Source organism: Gorilla gorilla, chromosome 9 (genome assembly GCF_029281585.2).
Source record: "Gorilla gorilla gorilla isolate KB3781 chromosome 9, NHGRI_mGorGor1-v2.1_pri, whole genome shotgun sequence".
Classification (NCBI taxonomy): domain Eukaryota; kingdom Metazoa; phylum Chordata; class Mammalia; order Primates; family Hominidae; genus Gorilla; species Gorilla gorilla.
In genome coordinates, this window is record NC_073233.2 from 7,091,875 (window position 1) to 7,109,380 (window position 17,506).

The window sequence follows — 17,506 nt, forward strand, 5'->3', positions numbered from 1 at the left end:
ACCAGGAGGCCATGAGGCTCTGCGTGTGGATCCCTGGACCGAGGCCACCAAGCTGTCCACGTGGACTGAACGGGCTGTGCTGGACCGTCGGGCTCGCTCAAGCAGCCCAGGCACAGGAGGCGCCACGTGCCCCGAAACCTGGCGGGAAGGGCCGCAGGCCTGCTGCACCTCCCAGCAGCCACCAGGGTCTCGTGGAACAGAAGGAACGAAGACCACCTGGACCACACGAGCCACCAGACGCCAGGGCTCCGGCCCGGCCGCGCTGTCCTGTGCACCAGAGGCTCCGGCCCGGCCGCGCTGTCCCGTGCACCGGAGGCTTCCGCCCGGCCGCGCTGTCCCGTGCACCAGAGGTGCGGTGGGCTTGGTTTTCCCACCTGCACAGTAGGAGGAAGGGGAGGAAACCCCCCCCGAGGGCTGGCACTGCAACCGGCCGTGTGGGGCAGGGAGACCTTATTTACACTTTATTGACAGACACAACACGTATGTATGTGCGTCGCAGCACAGGCCCTGTGGGCAAGACCGGACGCTCATGATCCCAGGGATAAAAAATCTGTCCGTGAGCGGGCAGGGGGCCCGGGCGAGGGGAGTCCGCTCCCCAGGGCACCGCTTAGTGTGTTAATAACTTGTCCAGCAAGTTTCTTTACCTTCCCACACCCCTCTTCTCAACGTCCCCCCAGAGTCCTCAGGGGGGCCTTCGACCTGCAAAAGCCTCACAGGAGTGCGACGGGCCCCAGCTCCCAGGGCGGCCGACGGAGCCTCACACGGTCACCTTCTCCATCACGCTTTCAGCCACGTGGACTTCGTCTGCCTGGACGGTGACAGCTGCTGACTGGCCGCATATGTGCTGGTGATCCTTCCAGTCCTGGAAGGGAGGACACACCCATGTCAGCAGGGTCAGTGGGTGGAGCAGGGCCTTGGAGCAGGGTCTGGGCAGGGTCCCCAAGGCAGACCCCAGGCTCCTCACCCCAGAGGGTTTAGCCCTCTGTAAGCTCACTTGGAGGTGCTGAGAATGCCCTCCCCAGCCCCCGTGCACCCAAACTCTGGTGGTCTCTGCTCCAATACAGCCTTCCCCACACTCTCTTGGTTTGAGGAATTGGATCAAAAGGCAAACAACAGGCGGGGCACGGTGGCTCACGCCTGTAATCCCAACACTTTGGGAGGCCCAGGCGGGTGGATCCCCCTGAGGTCAGGAGTTCGAGACCAGCCTGGCCAACATGGTGAAACCCCATATCTACTAAAAATACAAAAATTAGCTGGGCATGGTGGCAGGCACCTCTAATCCCAGCTACTTGGGAGGCTGAGGCAGGAGAACTGCTTGAACCTGGGAGGCGGAGGTTGCAGGGAGCCGAGATGGTGCCACTGCACTCCAGCCTGGGTGACAGAACTCCATATCAAAAAAAAAAAAAAAAAAAAGTCAAACAACAAACCAGGGGTAAGACTCTCCAAACCAGTTGTTTTGTGTTAGGGATGTAAACAAAAAATATCACAAATGCAGAAAAACATTTAAATATGTAAATATTACATATGTAAATTACGATCAAGTTCTGTGGGGGTTTTTTTGTTGTTTTTCGGACAGTTTCGCTCTTGTTTCCCAGGCTGGAGTGTAACGCGCAATCTCGGCTCACCACGACCTCTGCCTCCTGGGTTCAAGCAATTCTCTCGCCTCAGCCTCCCTAGTTTCTGGGATTACAGGTGCCCGCCACCACATCTGGCTAATGTTTTGCATTTTTAGTAGAGACAGGGTTTCACCATGTTGGTCAGGCTGGTCTCGAACTCCTGACCTCAGGGGATCCGCCTGCCTCAGCCTCCCAAAGTGCTGGGATTACAGGTGTGAGCCACTGTGCCCCGCCTCAGTTCTGTTTTTAATGGCAAAGATGAAAAAGCAAACTGGAACTAGCCCGTGGCTGCAGAGAAAGGAGGTGGGGGATGGTGCTTGGGAGAAGCCACAGCTCCTGTAAGGTCAGCACACAGAACCAGGCTCTGCCTCCCTGCTACGTCGAGCACCTCGGAATGGAGCAGAGCTCTAGAGGAAGCGCCAGGTGCTGAAGCTGAGACGGCCTCGTCAGACAGAGGCAGCTCCGTGCACGGGGGCATGATAGGTACGTATATAACACACAGAGCAGAAATAAGTGCTTCCAAATGGTGACAGAGTTATTCCCTAGAGAGCAGAATTCCAGCTGATTATAATAAAAAAGCAAAATTAGGCCAGGCGCAGTGGTTCACGGCTGTAATCCCATCATGTTGGGAGGCCGAGGTGGGCAGATCACCTGAGGCCAGGAGCTCGAGACCAGCCTGCCCAACATGGCAAAACCCCATCTCTACTAAAAATACAAAAACTAGCCGCCTGTGGTCATGCGCACCTGCAATCTCAGCTACTTGGGAGGCTGAGGCACAAGAATCGCTTGAACCTGGGAGGCAGAGGTTGCAGTAAGCCAAGATTGTGCCACGGCACTCCAGCCCGGGCAACAGAGTGAGACTACGTCTCAAAAAAAAAAAAAAAAAAAAATTAAAATTACCTGGTAATAGACTATAAATCTACATAGCATGAAAGCACACACATCAGCAAACTGCAGCATCGGCTGCAGACCCACCGCCCGCCCCTCCCGGGCCTCCACTGTGGGGCAACCAGGAAGGGTTCCGGTTCCTGCCGAGACTCTGTGTGGGGTGAGGGGCCTGCACCCCTCATGGGAGCTGCCCCCTGTGAGAGGATGTGGGCCGCGGACAAGGCCCCCAGGAGTTCTAGATGCTTCCTTCCCTGGTCTACAGGTTTGAGCCACTCCCTGGGGCCTGTGCAGATGGAGGGAGAGAGGGCGCACATCAGTGTTGACTCTGAGCTACAGAAGCTTCCATCAGGTTCTTCCAGCAAAGAGGCAAATGCCCAGGGTTGACTTTTAAAATCAGAACTACTGAGTTCTTTTTTAAAGCAAATTTTTCCATCTTAAACATCAATGTGATGCTTCTTACAGTATAACGCTGAAACATTTTTGAAAAAAAAATCATTATCTGAAAAGCCAGAATTAGAAGTTAGCGTTTCAGTTTTTGAAAAACGGAAAAAAATGGTTAAATTCACAAGAAGCTAACAATGAAAGTGCCTGATACAAATAAATGACAAAAGCCAACATCACAGACTTTAAAAACAATGACTTCGGGAGGTCGAGGTCACTTGAGGTCAGGGGTGGGAGACCAGCCTGAGCAACATAGCAAGACCCTATCTCTATAAAAAAAAAAAAAAATGTTTTAAAATTAGCTGGGTGTGGTGGCTCATGCCTGTGGTCCAAGCTACTTGGGAGACAGAGGCAGGAGGATCACCTGAGCCAGGAGATCAAGGCTGTAGTGAGCCGTGATGGCACCACTGGACTGTATGTAGCCTGGGTGACAAAGCGAGACCCTGTCTATAGAAAACCTAAAATAGGCTGGGTACAGTGGCTCATGCCAGTAATCTCAGCACTTTGGAAGGCCAAGGCAGGCAGATCATGAGGTCAGGAGTTCAAGACCAGCCTGAACAACATGGTGAAACCCCGTCTCTGCTAAAAATACAAAAATTAGCCGGACGTGGTGGCGGGTGCCTGTAATCCCCAGCTACTAGGGAGGCTGAAGCAGGAGAATCGCTTGAACCTGGGAAGTGGAGGTTGCAGTGAGCCGAGATCGCGCCACTGCACTCCAGCCTGGGTGACAGAGCCAGACCCTGTCTCAAAAACAGAAACAAAACCAAAAACAAACAAACAAAAACCAAAAATAAGTAATGAAATAAAAACAGTGACTAAAAATCCAATTAAAACACAATCCAAATCTGACTTACAGTGATCCAGGCCTCACAAATGAAAATAATGATGCGTGGGGCTTGCTTTAAAATGCTCAGCCCTCAGCCCAAAGAGAGGGGGACAAGCCAGGAGGGCAGGCGCTAAAGCAGCTGATACAGGCGAGGGCGACGGGCCTCTCCTGGGCGATCCAACTCATGTGCACGTCTCACATTTTCCAAAGTTAAGGATTAAAAGAAAAGTGTTGCCACCACAGCAGGTAGGTGACTCAATCCAGGCGGTGCTGGGAGCAGGTGGGTGGACCTGACCCAGGCGGTGCTGGGAGCAGGCCACAGGCAGGACACCAGGGCTGGGTGGGGAAAAATGCCCAGAGCCCCCAGACCCTCCTGGGGAACAGGCCCTGCTGTGGGGACTGCAGAGGTGCCCTGTCTACAGGCGCGTGTGTGTGGAGAAAGCATAAAGAGCACAGGTACCAGAAACACGCCTCAGCTGACAGCCCCCAGGCCTAGGAGGGGCTGCATCACACGGAGCTTGGCCCCCAAGGCTGGCTGTCTTCAGGTGGGTGCTGGGTGCAGGGGATTCCTGCTGGGGCTTCATAACATGCATAAACTTGTGTATACTTTTGTGTACATACCAAGTCCTCTACAATTAATTTTTAAAATTATCACTGCCTTTTTTTTTTTTTTTTTTGAGACGGAGTCTCCCTTTGTCTCCCAGGCTGGAGTGCTGTGGCACAATCTGGGCTCACTGCAAGCTCCGCCTCCCGGGTTCATGCCATTCTCCTGCCTCAGCCTCCCGAGTACCTGGGACTACAGGTGCCCGCCACCACGCCAAGCTAATTTTTTTGTATTTTTAGTAGAGACGGGGTTTCACCATGTTGGTCAGGCTGGTCTCGATCTCTTGACCTCATGATCCGCTCGCCTTGGCCTCCCAAAGTGCTGGGATTACAGGCGTGAGCCACCGCGCCCAGCTGAAGGCAGCTTTTTAAAGAACAGGATCTGAGGGAGGCTTGGAGACAGGGTGTCCTGGGTTGGAGGTCCGGCTGGAAGGCAGCTTTTAAAAGAACGGGATGTGTTCGTTCTGTAGGTGAAAGGAGCTCAGTAAGTGCTTATATTGGGGCCCAAATAGTGTTTGCCAGGAATGTATACACTCAGCCTCTGCAGTACGCTTTCCCTGCTTGAGGAAATTCTATCCTCCTACTGAAACTGAGATAAATTAAAATGTATATTGTAATACCTATAGCAGTAAGAAAATAACAACTTTAAAGATACTGTTTAAAAATGTTCAACAAAAGAATTGAAGTGGTACACTAGAAAACACAACTAGAAAATACACATTTAACAGAAAAGAAGGCAGTGAAAGAACAGAGGAGCAAAACATGAAACATAAACTGCAAATACAAACACAAATCCACTCACATTGATAATTACATTAAATATGAGATTAGGTTTTGCGCAGTGGCTCATGCCTATAATCCCAGCACTTTGGGAGGCCAAGGTGGGAGGGTTACTTGAGCCCAGGAGTTCAAGACCAGCCTGGCCAACATGGCAAAACCCTATCTCTACAAAAAAACAAAAATTAGCCTGGCATGGTGGTGCATGCCTGTAATCCCAACTACCTGGGAGGCTGAGGCTGCAGTGAGCCGAGATTGCGCCACCGCACTCTAGCCTGGGCAACAGTGCGAGACTCCGTCACACGCACACACAACAACAACAACAAAAACGGGCATGGTGGTGGTTGCCTGTAATCCCAGTTACTTGGGAGGCTGAGGGAGGAGTATTGCTTGAACCCGGGAAGCGGAGGTTGCACTGAGCTGAGATTGTGCCACTACACTCCGGCCTGGGTGACAGAGAGAGACCCCACTTAAAAAAAAAAAAACGGCTGGGTGTGGTGGCTCACACCTGTAATCCCAGCAGTTTGGGAGGCCGAGGCGGGCGGATCACTTGAGGTCAGGAGCTCAAGACCAGCCTGACCAACATGGTGAAACCCTGTGTCTACTAAAAATACAAAAATTAGCCGGGTCTGATGGCACACTCCTGTAGTCCCAGTTACTCGGGAGAATGAGGCACGAGAATCCCTTGAACCCAGGAGGTGGAGGCTGCAGTGAGCCGAGACTACGCCAGTGCACTCCAGCCTGGGCGAAAAAGTGATACTCTGTCCCAATTCAAAAAACAAAACAGGCCGAGTTCCAGTGCGGTGGCTCACACCTGTAATCTTAGAACTTTGGGAGGCTGAGGCGAGTGGATCACCTGAGGTCAGGAGTTCGAGACCAGCCTTGCCAACATGGAGAAACCCCATCTCTACTAAAAACACAGAAATTAGTTGGACGTGGTGGCTCATGCCTATAATCCCAGCTACTCAGGAGGCTGAGAAAGGGGAATCACTTGAACCCGGGACGTTGAGGTTGCAGTGGGCTGAAATCGCGCCATTGCACTCCAGCCTGGCGACAGAGTGAGACTGTCTAAAAAAAAAAAAAAACAAAAACAAAAACAAAACAAAAAAGTAGATTAAACACTCCAATTAAAAGGCAGAGACTAGTGCGGTGGTTCACACCTGTAATCCCACCACTTTGGGAGGCTGAGGCGGGTGAATCACTTGAGGTCAGGAGTTTGAGACCAGCCTGGCCAACATGGTGAAACCCGTCTCTATTAAAAATACAAAAATTAGCTGAGTGTGGTGGCAGGAGCCTGTAATCCCAGCTACTTGGGAGGCTGAGATATGAGAATCACTTGAACCCAGGAGATGGAGGTTGCAATGAGTGGAGATGGAGCCACTGCATTCCAGCCTGGGGGACAGAGTGACAGTCCGTCTCAAAAAAAAAAAAAAAAAAAGGCAGAGACTATCAGACTAGATTAAAACCTAAGATCCAACCACATTCTGTCTCTAAGGGAATGCTTAAGAGCCAAGGACACAAAATTAGAAGTAACAAGATGTTTGTTTATTTATATGTTTATTTAATTAAAAAATAGAAACAGGGTCTCGCTTTGTTGGCCAGGCTGCTCCTGGGCTCAAGAGATCCTCCCCTCTTGGCCTCCCAAAGTGTTGGGATTACTGGTGTGGGCCACTGCACCCAGCCAAAAAAGTTTTTTTTAAAAAGATGCAGGCTGGGCGCAGTGACTCACGCCTGTCATCCCAGCACTTTGGGAGGCCAAGCGGGGGTGGAACACTTGAGTCCAAGGGGTCGAGACCAGCCTGGGCAAAATGGCGAAACCCTGTCTCAACTAAAAATACAAAAAATTAGCTGGGCGTGGGGCGTGTATCTGTAGAGGCTGCAGTGAGTCAAGATCATGCTACTGCACCCCAGTCTGGGTGACAGAGTGAGACTCTGTCTCAAAAGTAAAAGATGCAAACATTCACCATAAGACAGGTGGAGTGTCTATGCTACTATCAGAAAAGGTAATTTTTTTTTTTGAGATGGAGTCTCGCTCTGTTGCCCAGGCTGGAGTGATCTCGGCTTACTGCAACCTCCACCTCCCAGGTTCAAGCAATCCTCCTGCCTCAGCCCCCCTAGTAGCTGGGATTACAGGCACGTGCCACCACGCCTGGCTAATTTTTGTGTTTTTAGTAGAGATGGGGTCTTACCATGTTGGCCAAGCTGTTCTCAAACTCCTGACAGGTGATCCACCTGCCTCAGCCTCCCAAAGTGCTGGGATGACAGGCGTGAGCCACGTGCCCAGCTAGAAAAAATAAATTTTAATATAAAAACTTCTATTGGCTGGTGTAGTGCCTCATGCCTATAATCCTAGCACTTTGGGAGGCGGACATGGGAGGAACACCCGAAGCCAGGAGATGGAGACCAGGCTGGTCAACATAGTAAGACTCCATCTCTGTAAGAAAAAAAAAAAAAATTAAATAAAAAATAAAAAACTTACTGAGACAAAGAAGGATGTTTTATAATGATAAAAGAGCTAATTCATCAGGAATGATAATTATAAACTAAACATACATGCACCTAACAACAGAGTCCCAAAATAAATGAAGCAAAAACAGGCATAATGGCAGATAAAAACAGATAATTCAGCTGGGCGCAGTGGCTCACGCCTGTAATCCCAGCACTTTGAAAGGAGACTGAGGAGGGCAGATCACAAGGTCAGGAGATCGAGACCATCCTGGATAACACAGTGAAACGCTGTCTCTACTAAAAATACAAAAAATCAGCCGGGCGTGGTGGTGGGCGCCTGTGGTCCCAGCTACTCGGGAGGCTGAGGCAGGAGAATGGCATGAACCCGGGAGGCAGAGCTTGCGGTGAGCTGAGATGGCGCCACTGCACTCCAGCCTGGGTGACAGAGCGAGACTCCGTCTCAAAAAAACAAAAAACAAAAACAAAAACCAGATAATTCAACAGTAATAGCTGGAGAGTTCAACACTTCACTCTAAATAAGTGGTAGAGCAAATAGAGAAAATCAGCGAGAATATGAAAGAGTTGAACAATACTATCAACCAACCTAACTGATTATCTAATACTCCACCCAACAGAGCAGAATATACAAGCAACACTCTCCATGGTAAGACCATACGCTAGGACCTAACACAAATCTCAATAAATTTAAAGGTACTGAAAAATACTAAGTATGTTCTTGAACCACAATGTAATTAAAGTAGAAATTAATTATAAAGGTACATTTAAGAAATCCAGAAATATTTGAAATTAGCATACTTCTACTTCTTTTTTAGATCTACTCCTGAATCCAGCACACACTTCCAAATAACTCATAGGTCACAGAAAAAAACCACACGGCAAATATTTTCAACTGCATAAAATATTCTAACTGAAGAAAGATGAAACACAGGCTGGGTGCCATGGCTCACACTTGCAATCCTAGCAATTTGGGAGGCCGAGGCAGGCAGATCACTTGAGGCCAGAAGTTTGAGACCAGCCTGGGCAACATGGTGAAACCCTGTCTCTACTAAAAACATAAAAATTAGCCGGGGGTGGAGGTGCATGCCTGTAATCCCAGCTACTCGGGAGGCTGAGGTAGGAGAATCACTTGAACCCGGGAGGCAGAGGTTGCAGTGAGCCGAGATCTTGCCACTGCACTCCAGCCTGGGCTACAGAGCAAAACTGTCTCAAAAAGAAAATAGAGAAGGAGGGCAGAAGGGCATACTTCCCAATTGATTTGAAAGGCCAGTGTTGCTCTGACACCAACATGAAACAAAGACATCACAGGACAAAATATAGACCAGCATCTCTCATAAATATGAGGAAAAAAAACCACCAAAAAGATGAGTAAAGCGGCTGGGAACAGTAGCTCACGCCTCTAAATCCCAGCACTTTGGGAGGCCAAGGTGGGTGGATCACCTGAGGTCAGGAGTTTGACACCAGCTGGGCCAACATGGTGAAGCCCCGTCTCTACTAAAAATACAAAAATTAGCTGGGCGTGGTGGCGCATGCCTGTAATCCCAGCTACTCGGGAGGCTGAGGCAGGAGAATTGCTTGAACCCGGGAGGCAGAGGTTGCAGCGAGCCGAGATCGCACCACTGCACTCCAGCCTGGGTGACAGAATGAGACTCTGTCTCAAAAAAAAAAAAAAAAAAAAAGAGTGACTAAATGCTCCCGAGTACTCTGATTATGGTAGAAAAAGTTATACAATCCTGAACTACTGTTTGTAGCCTACAAAATTTCTCTTCAATTTCTGTGGAGCGGAGGGCTGAATAATAGAGGAACTGTGGACAGTCTCTCACGTGTGGCTCTGCAGGGGTGTGGAGGGCTGAATAATAGAGGAACTGTGGACAGTCTCTCACGTGGCTCTGCAGGGGTGTGGAGGGCTCAATAATAGAGGAACTGTGGACAGTCTCTCTTGCGTGGCTCTGCAGGGGTGTGGAGGGCTGAATAACAGAAACAGAGGAACTGTGGACAGTCTCTCACATGGCTCTGCAAGGGTGTGGAGGGCTGAATAATAGAGGAACTGTGGACAGTCTCTCTTGCGTGGCTCTGCAGGGGTGTGGAGGGCTGAATAACAGAAACAGAGGAACTGTGGACAGTCTCTCACATGGCTCTGCAAGGGTGTGGAGGGCTGAATAATAGAGGAACTGTGGACAGTCTCTCTTGCGTGGCTCTGCAGGGGTGTGGAGGGCTGAATAATAGAGGAACTGTGGACAGTCTCTCACGTGGCTCTGCAGGGGTGTGGAGGGCTCAATAATGGAACTGTGGACAGTCTCTCTTGCATGGCTCTGCAGGGGTGTGGAGGGCTGAATAACAGAAACAGAGGAACTGTGGACAGTCTCACGTGGCTCTGCAGGGGTGTGGAGGGCTGAATAATGGAAACAGAGGAACTGTGGACAGTCTCTCTTGCGTGGCTGTGCAGGGGTGTGGAGGGCTGAATAATAGAGGAACTGTGGACAGTCTCTCTTGCGTGGCTCTGCAGGGGTGTGGAGGGCTCAATAATAGAGGAACTGTGGACAGTCTCTCTTGTGTGGCTCTGCAGGGGTGTGGAGGGCTGAATAACAGAAACAGAGGAACTGTGGACAGTCTCTCACGTGTGGCTCTGCAGGGGTGTGGAGGGCTGAATAATAGAGGAACTGTGGACAGTCTCTCTCGTGTGGCTCTGCAGGGGTGTGGAGGGCTGAATAATGGAAACAGAGGAACTGTGGACAGTCTCTCTTGCGTGGCTGTGCAGGGGTGTGGAGGGCTGGGAAGCACTGACGAGCAGCCCTCAGGGTTTCCGGCCACCAACTGTGGGGCCTCACATGAGAGCACTACCTGGCCATGTCACATGTGAGCCTTCTGCAGTGTCTTCACAGAGCCAGGCAGGAGCCCCAGATTCCCAGAGGGAGGGACAGGGAGGGGAGTCAGGTGTGGCACCAGGAGCACAAGGGGAGGGAGGGCCACTCAGGGGTCTTCGTAGCGAGGGAGGAGGCAGGGGCACTGAGCCTGGTGTAGGTGAGACCTACCTTGCGCTGGCAGAAGGTGGAGCAGTAGTTGACCTTGTGGCAGCCCGTGCACTCGCTCATAGCCTCCCGGCCGCAGTTAACGCAGGACTGCTGCAAGAAGGACACAACAGGCCAGTCAGTGACGTGGCTGCGGAGAGCCCCTGAGACGCCGGGGACAGAGGCAGGTGTAGGCAGGAGGCCCCGAGGTCTCCTCATTGGACCCTACTCTGTCGCCCAGGCTGGAGTGCCGTGGCGCGATCTCAGCTCACTGCAACTTCTGCCTCCTGGGTTCAAGCAATTCTCCTGCCTCAGCCTCCTGAGTCTGGGATGATAGGTGCCTGACACCACGCCCAGCTAATTTTTGTATTTTTAGTAGAGACGGGGTTTCACCATGTTGGTCAGGCTGGTCTCGAACCTCTGACCTCGTGATCCACCTGCCTCGGCCTCCCAAAGTGCTGGGATTACAGGCGTGAGCCACTGCGCCCAGCTCCCATTGGACTCTTGACTGCGCCTCCGCCCCAGTGCTGCTCAGAACGTTCTCGTCACCTCCAGAATCAGCTCTTTCCTGGCCTCAGTGCAGTTTGCCCCCTACATTCATTCACTGGAAGACCAGCATGGGCTGGGAGCAGTGGCTCATACCTGTAATCCCAGGACTTTGGGCAGCCGAGGTGGGTGGATCACCTGAGGTCAGGAGTTCAGCACAGGCAACGTTGCGAAACCCAGTCTCTACTAAAAATACAAAAATTAGCTGGGTGTGGTGGTGGCCACCTGTAATCCCAGCTACTTGGGAGGCTGAGGTGGGAGAATCGCTTGCACCCAGGAGGCAGAGGTTGCAGTGAACCGAGATTGCACTACTGCACTCCAGCCTGGGTGACAGAGCGAGACTCCCATCTCAAAAAAAAGGGAAATCAGGGCCGGATACGGTGGCTCATGCCTGTAATCCCAGCACTTTGGGAGGCTGAGGCGGGCGGATCACGAAGTTAGGAGATCGAGACCATCCTGGCTAACACGGTGAAACCCCGAGATTGTACCACTGCACTCCAGCCTGGGCGACAGAGCAAGACTGTCTCCAAAACAAACAAACAAACAAAAAACAAAGGGAAATCAGCATGGAAATCTTTCTCCAAACTCCAAGGAGCTTCACTCCAGCCAGGCCAGCACAGAAAATCAAACTCAGGAGTCCACCGCTCCCAACACTCCTGAGCAGGGCTGTGGGCATCAGCCTGGGCGCACCGTGGCAGGCGTGTGTCCCAAACTGCTGCGGAGGCGCCCCAGCCAACACCCCCACACCCCACCCGAGCCGGTTTCTGTGGTGGATTGAAAAGATGCCACCAGAGGATTGTGTACTTTCTCCTGGAATTACATTATTGGAGCTTTTCTTTTTAATCAGCGCATAGGTCAACATGCTGTCAATGATTAATGTTTGCGGCATGACTAAGGTGCTTGACAGTTGTGAGCTCCGCCGTGGATGCTCTCTGAGACGGAGAAGACCACCAGGCCTAGGAGAGGCCTTGGCGCCGCGACCCGCACGCCCGGTACACGCCCAGATCATCCGCAGGCGCTGCAGGAGGGGCTGTGGCCAGTGGGCGAGTGGCAACGTCTGTGAGCAGCACGGGAAACGACTCCAGCGCGGCCCCACGGCTCCTGCACGCGTGCAGACCTGCTCCGAGGTTCTGTTCTGATGCTTGCCTCCCTCCTTCGCAAACGTGATCTTTAACATTTTTCCAGTTGTAAGACATTCAGAGCTCCAACATTCAGTCACTCACTTCAGAAAACAGGAGCACTAGGAGGAATTTTGGTGCTAATTTAGGTTGCCCCCTGCCTCTACTTTATTTATTTATTATTATTATTATTATTTTGAGATGGAGACTCACTCTGTCGCCAGGCTGGAGTGCAGTGGCACGATTTTGGCTCACTGCAACCTCTGCCTCCCGGGTTCAAGTGATTCTCCCGCCTCAACCTCCTGAGTAGCTGAGACTACAGGTGCACGCCACCACATCTGGCTAATTTTTTTTTTTTTTTTTTTTAGTAGAGACAGGGTTTCACCATGTTGGCCAAGATGGTCTCGATCTCTTGACCTCATGATCCACCTGCCTCGGCCTCCCAAAGTGCTGGGATTACGGGCTTGAGCTACCGCACCTGGCCTTCTATTTATTTATTTATTCATTTTTGAGACAAAGTCTCGCTCTGTTGCCCAGGCTGGAGTGTAGTGGCGCAATCTCGGCTCACTGCAACCTCTGCCTCCTGGGTTCAAGTGATTCTCGTGCCTCAGCCTCACCACAGCTGGGACTACAGGCACGGACCACCATGCCTGGCTAATTTTTTTGTATTTTTAGTACAGATGGGGTTTCACCATATTGGTCAGGCTGGTCTCGAGCTCCTGACCTCAAATGATCCACTGAGTCGGCCTCCCAAAGTGCTGGGATTACAGGCATGAGCCACCGCGCCTGGCCTGTGCCTCTACTTTAAATGACAAACTATTTCTTTCTTTTTTTTTTTTTTTTTGAGATGGAGTCTCGCTCTGTCGCCCAGGCTGGAGTGCAGTGGCACGATCTCAGCTCATTGCAATCACCACCTTCCAGGTTCGAGCAATGCTTCCACCTTAGCCTCTCAAGTAGCTGGGATTATAGGCGCTTGCCACCATGCCTGGCTAATTTTTGTATTTTTAGTAGAGACGGCGTTTTGCCCTGTTGGCCGGGCTGGTCTCGGAAACTCCTGACCTCAGGTGATCCGCCTGCCTTGGCCTCCCAAAATGCTGGGATTACAGGCATGAGCCCCCAAGCCCGGCCGACAAAATATTTCTTAAAAATTCTGTAACCACAGAGAAGTTTCTCGAAGGAGAACACAGCTTCTGCAGGCTTTATTAACATTCTGGGTTGCTCCGTGGATGGCCAGGCCAGGCAGGACCCTGGTCCAGCCCCTCACAGACAGAGGTCAGGTGGGGTGGGAGGCTGGCGGGAGCATGGTCACTGTCCCGGGGAGCGGCCCCCACGCTGAGAAGGGCACGAGGCTCCGTGTCCAGCACTCCCTGTGCACCACACACCAGGACGTCCTGTACTTGCCCCCCAGCATAGTTCCTGGAGGACAGCACCCCTGAACTGAACGGGAAGCCTGTCCTGTTGCCTCGCAGGCGCCTCTTCGGCCTCAGCTGGGACTTTCAACCACTTGGGCCTTTCGTGGTATGCCCTTTGCAAAACCTTTTTTTTTTTTTCAAACTAAAAAATAACGTTCTAGGAAGGTTAGAAGGAGCTTTGGGGTCTGAATTAGAGTCAGAGGCAGTAGCATGAACTCATGTTCTCTTCACAGATACAGAAGTGGCTGCGGAGATGTTCATACACACAGGTGACACCCTCATCTCTGCTCTGCAGCTGAACAGGTGACACCCTCGTCCCTGCTCTGCACATCCCAGCAGCACCGGACCCACCTGGCACCCACCTGGCACCCAGGCCTCACTCTCTTAAGACTCGCCAATAAAAGGACCCGGGGCTCCTTGGAGAAGGGGCTGATTCCCGGGCCAGGGCAGGGAATGCAAGAGGAGCCTGGAGCACCCTGCAGTGCCAGGAAGTCAGGACGTACCCCAAAATGAAAAGTCTGTTGATGGGGGTGCATCAGGGGACCCAGGAGCCGATGGCAGGAGCTCCCTAGGGCCAAGGACAGATGGTGTGATTCACAAAAAAGCAGTGTTGCCTTCTAGCTCAGAGTTTAAAACATACATAAAATGAGCCCATCCTGATACACACAAATGATCAAATAAATAAATACAAGTCCAAGCTATTCCAGATCCTCCTGTCTAGGAGAAGCCCCCCACGGCCATGGACTTACTCCCTGACTAAATGTGCAAAGGGAGAAGCAGTCCTGTCACCAAGGAGACACCTGCAGACACCTGACTCTGGTGAGGAAGGTCAGAGCTGTCTGTAATGTCACTTGGATGTCAGGGACGCCAAAGTGGGGTGAGACAGGCGGCGGCACCCCTCCCTGAAACCTGTCGTCCACCCCCACGAGAAAGCACAAGACAAGCCTGGATAGGGGCACCTGGACAAACTGCCTGGTCAGGCCCTCACAGAACTGCAGGGCACGGAAGACAAGGAAAGACTGAGAGACCGTCACAGGCCTGAGGGTGCTGGGCAAATGGTGCACGGGAGGCTGTCTCCCACAGGTGGCAGCGGGGACAAGGTCCTAGAGCAGAAACAGGACGTTGATAGTGAAATTCAAAGTCCGGAGTTCACAGGGACACCCAGCGCTGGTTTCTCAGCTACAACAGCCATGCCCTGTGGGCTTTGAAGTTACAGAGGGGAGGCTGCGGAGTGGCAGAAGGGACCCTCTGCGCTCACTTTGCAACTTTTCTGTAAACCTAAAATTATCCCGAAATACGTTTATTTTTAAAAATACCATTCATTAGCCGGGCGCGGTGGCTCACGCCTGTAATCCCAGCACTTTGGGAGGCCCAGGCAGGCGGATCACGAGGTCAGGACATCGAGACCATCCTGGCTAACACGGTGAAACCCTGTCTCTACTAAAAATACAAAAAAATTAGCCGGGCGTGTTGGCGGGTGCCTGTAGTCCCGGCTACTCAGGATGCTAAGGCAGGAGAATGGCGTGAACCCAGGAGGCGGAGCTTGCAGTGAGCCGAGAATGCACCACTGCACCCCAGCCTGGGTGACAGAGCTAGACTCTGTCTCAAAAAAAAAAAAAAAAAAAAAAAACATTCATTACTGTGGAAGAGGTGTGTGTGCGTTGCAGAAGGTTAGGACAAGACACCACGTTTCTGCGGCCAAGGACATTGACAAGTCCCATTCTGCGCTTTCAGGAAACCGTCAGGAAATCACAGGACTGCGGATGGCACAAAGGGCAGAAGTGCCCAGGCCTGCCCGGGCGCCCCAAGAAGCTTATGCTGCCAAGCAGCTGGCACTGCCATTGGCATTCAGAGTTCTCTGGGCCGCAGGCGGGCAGAGGAGGAGACTGCAGGAGAGCACCCTGCGGGGAGTCCCGCCCAAGCAGCGGGTCCGGCCCCTCAGCAGAGACTGCGAAGGGGTTTCCTGGCCTGCCTTCCCTGCTGCAGGGGCCCCCCATCTGCACGTCACACAACAGGAACACACCTACTTTTGGCAACGCAATAGCTGGTGTACTTTGGTCCAGGTGGAAAAAAGCCTTGTGAATCACATATGCTGGTTTCATTATAATTGATTTTTAAGTTAGACAAATTACAGATAACAAAGCCACTCCTTCAGAAACAGCCAACCAAGAGTAAGACCATAAGATCACATATAAAATGCCTATTAATTTCTAACTATCAAAGAATAAGTTAATAATGTATTCATTATTCTTTCTGCAAATAAAACTAAGTCTAACTTGAAAACCTAGATACTGGCCAGGCATGGTGGCTACACCTGTAATCCCAGCACTTTGGGAGGCTGAGGCGGGAGCATCGCTTGAGCCCAAGAGTTTAAGGCCAGCCTGGGTGACATGGCAAAACCCTGTCTCTACAAAAAAAAAAAAAAAAAATTAGCTGGGCATGGTGGCATGCACCTCTTAGCTACTAGAGAGGCTGAGGTGGGAGGATTGCTTGAGCCTGGGAGGTGGAGGTTGCAGTGAGCTGAGGTCGCACCAGTGCACTCCAGCCTGGGTGACAGAGGGAGAACATGTCTCAAATGATAAAAAATAATAAGAAGAAAACCTAGACACACCCCGGATGGAGCTGAGGCTGTGGTTGGAGGCAGCCTGCTGGATCGTGTATCTCACGAGGAGTGCTTTCTTTATGACTTATTCTTAGAGGATGTAACGCTGCCAGGAGCCTCGATGGAGCCAACTCCGTGTCACCATCACTCCTGAACCAAATGGGGCCACAGGCCCACTGTGCACAGGGGCCTCCGCCTGCTTCAGGGGCCAGGTGATTGGAAGGTGAGTTGGCCTCGGGGTTCAGAGCCGCTGGGAGAACCCTGAGTAGCCTTTGCAGATTCGCTCCTGGGTCTAGTCCCAGAGGCTCCTTTCCTGGCACTGCAGTGAGTTCAGGTGAAGCAGCCGCCTAATTCCACAGGCCCGGCCTCCTCTGGAGAGACAGAGCGGGAGAGGGGAGAGTGAGCAGGAAGCCAGTGGTAGACGGGGCTTCAGGAGAACCTGCTGGACCCTGAAGCCGTGAACCGGAAGCTGGGGAGTCCCAGCGTCACCCTGCATGGAGGCTGAAATACAAAGTCCCCAACACAGGGCAGGTGGGGCCAGGTGGGGCTCGGGCAGGCAGGGCCCAAGGGGCTGCTGCTGTGCACCCTTGAGGTCTGCCCCTGGGACCACTGTGGCTTCACCAATGCCCACCATGGGGCAGAGGGCTCCCCGTGAGTGTGTCCCATGAGGGCGCAGCAGCTCAGCTTAAAAGTAAGAGAAATGCAAATTAGACTGGATTACTCTCCCTCGAGGAAGCAACTGAAATAAGAGAAAACCCTCAAAAAATCAAGCAGGTTTATCTGAAAGCTGAGCCGCACACATAAGGAGATCAAAGGATTAGTCTAATAGCATCTTTTTGAGCTGGGACAGAGTTTGCCGTTTCTATGAAATGACCATGATACAGATCTCTGAGGAAGCATCAGGCAAATTCAAATTTACAACCTGTCCCCGACCCTGCCCCAGAAAGCCCACAGACCTCATCCCGGGTCAGGCAGGGTCCCGCTGAAGTGGGACTGCAAAGCCACCTCTGTGCTTTTCCCAGCCCGCCCCGCCAGCGCCTCCTCACCCCGTCCCGGGCACCTTTTCCCAGCCCGCCCCACCAGCGCCTCCTCACCCCGTCCCCGGCACCTTTTCCCAGCCCGCCCCGCCAGCGCCTCCTCACCCCGTCCCGGGCACCTTTTCCCAGCCCGCCCCACCAGCGCCTCCTCACCCCGTCCCCGGCA

The 17,506-nt window shown here is 52.2% G+C and overlaps 1 protein-coding gene across 3 annotated transcripts in view; it reads right to left on the minus strand.

Moving 5' to 3' along the window:
• Positions 1-446: 446 nt before the first annotated feature.
• The window catches only part of DEAF1 (DEAF1 transcription factor), a 52,733-nt gene continuing 35,673 nt past the window's right edge, over positions 447-17,506 (minus strand). For all 3 annotated transcript variants that reach the window (XM_055355743.2, XM_055355744.2, XM_055355745.2), the window contains exons 11-12: positions 10,650-10,739; positions 447-862 (exon numbers count right to left, since the gene is read on the minus strand). In XM_055355743.2, coding sequence (XP_055211718.1) covers positions 758-862; positions 10,650-10,739 — 195 coding nt within the window. In that variant the 3' untranslated portion in view covers positions 447-757. The remainder of the gene's footprint in view (positions 863-10,649; positions 10,740-17,506) is intronic.